General features: G+C 30.3%; 3 protein-coding genes across 3 annotated transcripts in view; 1 reads left to right on the top strand and 2 right to left on the bottom strand.

Moving 5' to 3' along the window:
- Positions 1-2,838: 2,838 nt before the first annotated feature.
- LOAG_10327 (sirtuin 4) lies at positions 2,839-3,747 on the top strand (the record flags this gene model as incomplete). The annotated part of the gene is made up of 1 exon (XM_003145853.2): positions 2,839-3,747. The coding sequence occupies exon 1, from the start codon at positions 2,878-2,880 to the stop codon at positions 3,745-3,747; it is 870 nt and encodes a 289-aa protein (XP_003145901.2). The 5' UTR covers positions 2,839-2,877.
- Positions 3,748-4,764: 1,017 nt separating this feature from the next.
- On the bottom strand, positions 4,765-7,335 carry LOAG_10326 (hypothetical protein; the record flags this gene model as incomplete). Its single annotated transcript, XM_003145852.1, has 8 exons — positions 4,765-4,791; positions 5,059-5,302; positions 5,499-5,548; positions 5,913-6,035; positions 6,225-6,368; positions 6,541-6,636; positions 6,766-6,903; positions 7,216-7,335. 8 exons carry the CDS (start codon positions 7,333-7,335, stop codon positions 4,765-4,767), a joined length of 942 nt encoding a protein of 313 aa, XP_003145900.1.
- A 988-nt stretch (positions 7,336-8,323) lies between these two features.
- Positions 8,324-8,717, bottom strand: part of LOAG_03829 (hypothetical protein) — a 2,590-nt gene continuing 2,196 nt past the window's right edge. The window contains exon 3 of the mRNA XM_020446425.1: positions 8,324-8,687. Coding sequence (XP_020303235.1) covers positions 8,541-8,687 — 147 coding nt within the window. The 3' untranslated portion in view covers positions 8,324-8,540. The remainder of the gene's footprint in view (positions 8,688-8,717) is intronic.

The following is an 8,717-nucleotide window of genomic DNA, read 5'->3' as shown; positions in this document are numbered from 1 at the left end:
ATTATTATTATTATTATTATTATTATTATTATTATTATTATTATTATTATTATTATTATTATTATATTACTATTATTATTATTAATTATTATTATTAGTATTATAATTGATAATAATGAGACATTAATAAATATTGATAGTTTGTTTTATTATCGTTATTATTATTTATATTAATTATTACTAATTGTTTATTTTCCTTTAATAATACTCTTCTATGTTTTAACTTAGAAGATTGATGAGGAAATGATGATAATGATAGTGCTTCAGATGAAGTTAATTCACTTTCAATTGATATTTTAAAAGAAATTTATACGAATGGTATGTTAAGTCGAATTCAAACATTTTTCTATCATTGGATTTAAATATTCCTTCTTCTAGTTTGTTATCTTTGTAGAAAAACTATGACTCACTAATCAGTTCATCTTTTGATATCAAATAAATGAATCAACGCCAAAGAAAGTAAAATTAAGATTTGGAAATTTGCATATTTGAAAATTTTAAAATTACAATTAATATACAAAAAAATAAACTCATAAATTGCGATTGGCTATAATATGGAAGATGACTAAAATGGTACGGAAGCTTCCCGTTATATTATCAGGAAATTTTAATTCTTTTCTATCTTAATCACCTACCAGTATCATCTATTCCTCATTCTTCTAAAATACTTTGCTTAAAAAAGAATTTACAAGTTTGAGTCACATTGAACAAAAAATTTATAGGAATATAAGAAAATGATTTTTTTTTTTTTATCCACGAGCCAAGAAACTCAATCAGATGAAGCTGTAGATTTGTGACAAAACAAAATCTCTGAATCAATCCGTAGTACTCACCAAAAGGTATTTATAGCGATTACTAAAAGAAGTATCGGAAATTGTGATGCCATCTGAAACTCTATCTACTAATAAAAAAGGTAGATAATATGAGAAAATATCTCTACCAACTACAAATATACAACTCCATTCATCACTTTGTGGTATAAATGATCTGATGGGAATAAATTAGAAATAGTTAAAATTAATTAAATAATTGTCTAATAATAAACAGAATAAAAAGGACGAACAAATATATGCTCTAATTATAGTTAAATAAACATATAGCTTCATTAATGTGTTAGTTTCATTAAATGGTAGAGATATATATAAAAATTTTTAAAAACAAAAACTCAAACTGTAACCATTCTTGTTTTATAATTAGCAACAAATGAAATTTGATACATTAAATTACCTAAATTAGAATTGCAAAATTTATCTGGTGAACTTTTAGAGTGGTTTGCATTTTATGCAAATTTTTAAGTTGATATGGATAATCAAAACATTCTTGCAAATACAAAAATTATCTTAACTCTTGGAAAAGTTATAACAGCTATTTCTGGATATGCTATTACATCTAAAAATTATCCAATGATAATGAATTTTGGAGATCAAAGAGGTTAACTTTATGCGGAGTTAATTTGTGTTTTGTAACTCTTAATGATTATGTGATATTAATTAAACGACTTAATTACTCATATTTGAAATGGAAATAAAGAAAAATTTGCAATTCTGTATCACGTTGTGCAAGAAACACATAAGAATACGTGAAAATAATTTTTTTTTTTTACTTTATTTGAAATAATTTCAAAATGAACAAAATATGTCAATTTCGGAATTGACCATTACACCTTTGCAAAATGTAATTAAAAAATAGTTATTCGTAATAATTAAAAGAAAAAAAAAAAGGAAAAAAAAATCGCAAAATTTAATCAATTGCTCACAATTTTTGAAATAAATTTTAAAATGCGGACAATAATTTGTATTCAAGGAAAGATTTTGCAAGATAAATTCAATTATCAATTATCAAATTTTACTTCTTTCATTGCCCACTTTTACGCTTCGCTGATTGATAACCATTTATGGAGTAAAATGAAATTTGATTCTCCAATAATCATTTTTATATGAAAATTTCGGGTTAATTTTTATCGATATATTTACATATTGTTGCTTTACCATTCAATGAAAAACTGAAATTATTGCAAAAATTTATAGATTTAGCATTCGTAGAGTTTAATGTTTACCTTTTTTTTTCATGTATATTAAAAAATTCTTTCTTGATTTCGTTTTTTTCTTTTTACTTCTTTAAATAAAAGCAAAATAACCATAACGGAATATAATCATTTTTCTTTCTTTGTTCAAAAGATATTTTACATTTATTATTGCATATTTAATTAAATTAAATTTTTACATTGAATATTATGCTTTAATTAGAGAAAAGAAAAAGTTGACTTGTTATCTTTGATTTACTTTCACAAACAGTGCTGCTTTTTTTATTGTTAGTATCTTAGTGTCGTACAATCATCGAGAGCTTTTTCTAATATATTATATTTAGATTAAATAATAGTCCCATGTTTAGCAATGAATTTAAGTATAAATTCAAAAAGAAAAACTGGAAATTCAATTTCTGAATTGGGACAGGATTCTGAAATTGACACTTATAAATCGTCAATTCGATAGTTCCTTCTGCTCATTATTAACAGAACTAATCCGAACAATCAGTGATCAACAAATAAGCATTAATTACAACAGCAACGACAATAGTAATAACATATAACTACAATAACAGTAACAACAATGACAATGATAACAATAACAAGAATAACAACAACAACAATGGCAACAACAATAATAACAATAACAATGATAACAACAATAGCAGTAACAATAACAATAACAATAACAACAACAACAACAACAACAATCGCAGCAATAACAATAACAATGACAACAATAAATCATCGATGAAAAAAACTTCGTATTTGCAGATTGCCGATTCGGTGAACGAATTATTGAAAAGAGGATTGGCAGATTTTCCTGGCTGATAGCTTTCTCGTTGGTAGCAATGTTTCGTTTTGTTCCCGAATGCACTCAGCCAACAGCTGAGAATATCAAGGAATTTGTGGATGTCTTCAAAACTATCAAACATTTGGTGGTAATGACCGGCGCCGGAATTTCCACCGAATCCGGCATTCCGGATTATCGTTCACCTAAAGTTGGCCAATATGCACGTACCAATCATCGTCCAGTGTTGCACGGCGATTTTATGCAATCATTAGCTGTCCGGAAGCGTTATTGGACACGAAATTATGTCGCATGGCCACGATTTTCTGCTTCACAACCCAATGAAACACATCAAACGATCGCCAATTGGGAGAAAAGTGAACGATTCACGTGGCTTATCACGCAAAACGTCGACGGATTACATACGGCAGCTGGATCTAAAATGTTAACTGAATTGCATGGTTGCAGTCGACGTGTTATTTGTATGAATTGTCATTCATTATACAATCGTCAAACAGTACAAGAATGGATTCAGATGGAAAATCCAAATTGGTGTATAGAAGAGATTGGAGAATTAGCACCGGATGGTGATTGCGATATTTCGGATAAAGCTGTGAACAATTTCAATCTTCCAACATGTCCAAAATGTGGTCCTGAATCGATTCTGAAAACGGATGTTGTCTTTTTTGGTGGATTCATTGCTCCAGAAATTCACAATAAATGTTATAATATGGTGCAAAATTGTGATGGTATGCTGGTACTTGGTTCCTCGCTTACTGTCCTTTCTGGTTATCGTTATGTTGAGCAAGCATATAAACAGTCTGCGCCAATTTTAATTGTTAATATTGGTCCAACTGCTGCTGATGAATTAGCCACCGTAAAAATATCCGCTAAATGTTCCGATATCATAAGACATGTTCCAGATTTGTAAAACTTTTTTCTGGGAGAAAAAAAAAGTGATTAGGTTCAAAATTTTGTTACAGAAAATCAGTTAGTTTTAAAATTGTTTCCCAGTAATACAATTAGTTTCAAGATTATCTTCCAAAAGAAATGGTAGTTTTAGAATTAATATACCAATTTTTAAATGATTTAGCATTTGATATATGGATGTATATATTTGATGGAAGTTATGTAATTTACTTAACAAATAATTTTTTAATTTGATTAAATAACGAAAGATAAACATGTTCCTTCGTGCACATTAATTCATGCCTTACATCGATTCAAAAGTTTTTATGTTGTATTTCCAGAAAACTCATTTTTGAAAACTTGTAGCAATAATTTGAAAAAGTGAAGAATTCCCCATAAGTTTGAAGTGAAAATATAATTCACATGAAGCTCAATTTCGAAATTTTTTTTTCTAGATTAGGAATTATAAAATATATCCGTTGATGGTATATAGTATGGATGAAATACAGTAATGTTTTGTAATAATTTTACCGACATACTAGATGTAGCCTACGATCATGAGTAAGTAGTAATTTGCACTTGTAGTCACGAAGAACTCCATAATGTTTAGCCAGCACGAAATAACATATCCAATTATTTCAGATCTTTTCATCTGATTAATAGGCTTAACCGACTACAGATTACCACAGTGGTCCCAACCATTTCTTATCATTGTATGCTGATTAGTTGAACCTCGTCACTTAAATCATATAAACATCCAAGCATTCTATAGTGTTTAATTTAGATAATTCTTCTATGGCATTCGAGTACTGCGTTCTTATTCATCAGTTAGTGCGTTATTAGGAACGCACTAAGATGAAAAAGTAAATGTGTCAAAATGAATTTGTTAAGTTTCAAATAGTTTTATCATCAGTGTTTGTATAATAAGAGCAACTGATTTTATTTGTCCCACCAAAGAGCTTTCAACAGCAAACAAAAAGATATTAAAAGAACTATCACACTGCGCGAACCATAAAAATCTATTAACATGAATTTTCCACTATTTCTTTCTGGATTTGCTTTTTCCCTGCAAAAAAAAAGGAAAGCAGTAGATAAAAGAAACACGAAAATATAAAGAAAAGAGTAGTTTAAAGGTGAGGTGCATATGGTAAAATATGCAAAGTACAATAAAATTAGTAATAACAAAATAGCGCAATTACAATTTGAGGGTGACCTTTTATACTTTTATCCAGCGAAGTTTAAAAACTCAGTTCCAGTTTCTACCGTGAAAAAAATTTTGGGGACCTACTATATTCGGAAGACACATAAAACATCAAGCAATTAATCGTCTTACCTTCTTTCCTTTTGCACCAGCATGATTTGGTTTTTTACTAAATTTCCTGTTCTTTCCCACTTTCCTGCGTTTTCCACCAGCACTACCACCTGCTGTATTGTCACCACCTTTTTCAGTGTTTTTCACTGCCATATAACTACCGAAATGCAGCAGCTCATCTAGGATATTCTGTCGATCTTGGATCCTTTTATTGTGCTTCTCTTTCTTCGTCATTTGCAAACGGATAAAATAGTCCTCTTCATATCTGAAATGAACACAAAAAGAAATTTATGAAACTATAGATGAATATAAATGCTGTAAAATACATAAGGCTAAGCCTCCATAACTAATGACGGTTCCAACACCGTACAGATGAATTCGAGCACTTTCAAAATTTGATTTTTTGAAAGCAAGAAGTCGAAGATTCTTGATAAATTCATAAACAGATAGCAAATACTCACTTTTGCTTTTCAACATCTTCCTGCTTCTTCCTTCTTACTATACTGTCATCCTGAAAATATTAAAGGTTTATAGGTACTTGAAATAATTTTGAGTTGATATATTCTCTTTTTATTTTGTGATAGCGTTTTTCTGATCTCCTGAGTGCCCTTCTAAGTTCTAGGATGAAAAGTAAGAAAAGTTTCAGTACTTTCAGATGTACTTCATAAAATACTGAAATACTGAGAGACAATCAGCACTTCAAACAATTTCATCCTTTATCAAGTGATACCCTTTTAATGATGCAAAGAGTGACAAAAAGATACACTAAGTCATACACTAAGAAGTTTTAGGTACTTGAAATAATCTTCAATTTACCATCAATTTATACTCAAATTGAAATTTTTAGATTAAAAGCTACTAGATACTATTATTACTTGGAACTCTTCCGGAGCCTCACTATACTGTGCTCGCAAATCTTGTATCAAGCTACTCTGCAATGCTCGCCGTCTTGCTCGCTCCATTTTTCGTTCTTCCACTTCTTCTTCATCTTCTGTAAACTGGTTTTTTTTTTTTTGTTTTCAAAATGGTAATGAATTTAATCATTCATATGAAATGAAAACGTCTCTGCACTACCAGTAAACCAAAGTAGCAATCAAAATTTTTGTTTTAAGTTTCTTTCAATTCATAAAATGTTAAGAAAAAGAATTAAAGAATCCTCTGAAGAAAAAAGTGACAAACATCACTACCATTATAATGTACTGCCATAAGTTTCGGTGGAACATATTTTTAGGTTTCGTTTCCTTGGAAGCATCTTCATCACTGCTATTTTCCGATTCCAACTCTTCACTTTCATCATCCACTTTCAGCTGTTCTGGATGTGGTCGTAATGTCTGCAAGAAAACAATTACCTATACTATAGTAATACTTGAAATTCCTATTAAATCATTTAGGCACACCGGTAGCGTGAAAAAATGATTCTACTGAACTTGATGCCTAGAACAATTATGGCCTAGTCCAGGGTATATCCAAATTCTAGGAAAAGAAAAAAAAACAAATATTTACTTTCACATCATTACTTGTCCCATCGGAAGCAAGTAAAATTAGTTTTTCAACGTGACTTTTCATTCTGTATTCAATGGGACGCATTCGTTCCAAAACCTGCAATTGTGCCGCTAAATTTCGAAAATCTCGCTTGAATTTTTAAAATTCCCAGTGATTTCAGAAAAATTCTCAATTTATAACTGCAACAAATTTATTTAAAAAAAAAAACGAAACTCAAGAATTTACCGTTCTCAAATAAACCAAGCGTTCAATAGCCGGATCACCCTGTATACTATTTCCAATACACATTTGATACATCAAATATACCAAATCACGTGTATATGCAAGCAAATCACGATTTTTCACTTCGTAAAACGATATTCCCTGTGTGGAAAAATCAACAAATATGACAAATCAATGAAAAATCAATAAATGGGATGCAATAAACTGAAGATTATACAAAGAAATCATTAGAAATACGATAAATTGAAAAAGTAGGAAAAAAATTAACCAGCTGAAAAAGAGGAAAACATAAATTTCTCTCTTTGAAAACTTCTAATTGATGTAACTTGATCGGAAAATTTTTTGGAAGATAATCTAGACTAGAAATGAGTGGAAAATAGATGATGGACCCAAAGAAGGAAACTTGACTGAATTAATAGTGAAATGGATAAATGCTTTCAAAATAATGCCTACATCCCGTTCTTTTTCTTTTTGAAGTTGAATACAGAATTCCTTAGCCGTATTTAACAATTCCGTTGATGTTTTCATGCAATCGGTAACAATACTCGCGTAACGTTGCTGTTCTTCCGACATTCCCGAGAATTGACTGAAGAAATGTCTGAGATGATAATGTGACAAAATTTCTTCCAATATTCACAATTAACGCAACTTTGAAGAATGAATAACGTTTGGCTAATTAATTACTTCCGTTATTTTGAACAAAGAATAATAAAAAGTCCGTTATATGTCTCAGCGACGTTCTGCATGATAAATGCTGTACTACTTATAATTAATTGCCATTGGTACAATGTGTTCAAGAACTGTCCCATTGAATCTGTTACTTGCAATCTGATAAAATTTAAAAGGATCAGAAAGAAACAAGAATTCGACAAAATTGTTTTGATATCAAGTTCAAAAATCTGAAAATGTAAATGACCAAAAACCACTTCGTATACTTCATAAAATCATAGCTCGTATGAAAATGCCGGTGAAAATGTCGGTGTTACTAATAAATTACCCAGTTTGTCCTTCTCTGAATATCGCTAGTGACTGCATAAACAACTTTTAAATAATTATAAATGTCTTTCAAATAAACAGATAAAATCATCCGAAGTAGACAGATAACTTCACTTCCATAATATTTCTGAATCTAACTAATGTTTTGCCCAAAGCGCAACGAATAAAACAGCACTAAGCGCAAATGTACCTGTAGCAGAAAAATAATATGACTATTCTATGCATCTTATTGCAATTCAAGGATACATGCTAATAAGCAGCATTTGTGACAAAATAATCACAACAGCTTAAAATTGAAATACCATTAGTAAAACAAAAGCAACAAATTACTATCACTTCGTTCCTCCGACCTGTAAAATTAGAAACACCAGAAATAAACCAAAATCAAAATTTTATCGAATTCATTCTCAGAGGTATAGCGCAGTTGCAAGTCCCAACAACATTTTTTTTTTTTGTTTTTCATTTCGAGAATCAACACCCTCCAGCTCACGAATGATGGGTTTAAGGTTTAAAAAAAAAAGAAAAAGAAAAAAAAAACAAAATAAAACGAAACAAATAAACATGACTAGTTAATACGATAGTTTCAACGGATTTAGCAAATTTCGGCTCTTTAGAAATAGGAATTTTCACACCATCTACAACCGACGCCGCACCTCATTATCAAAGCACTCCTTGTTCGGCAAGCAACTGCATAGCCATCAAGGATGTGTTACAGTGAAATACGCAGATATTCCGGTATCCCAACCAGTTATTAATTAAATTATATCCAACGTAATCAGAAGCTATGTGCTGTGGCTACACCCCGGTTCCTCGCTACTCATTCTTGTTTCATTCTTTCCCTCATTCGCACTCGACTTTGCCCTGCTACCGGTTGCATAAGCAACAAACATTTCCTTTAGAAATGACAATTCTTTCTGAAGTCCTTCAACCTACAATAAGATCGTAACGTTGCAAAGATG

The sequence above is a fragment of the Loa loa genome, assembly GCF_000183805.2.
Source record: "Loa loa unplaced genomic scaffold supercont3.323, whole genome shotgun sequence".
NCBI classification, from domain to species: domain Eukaryota; kingdom Metazoa; phylum Nematoda; class Chromadorea; order Rhabditida; family Onchocercidae; genus Loa; species Loa loa.
The sequence above is the reverse complement of the archived record's forward strand: the minus strand, read 5'-3'. Positions and strand labels throughout refer to the sequence as shown.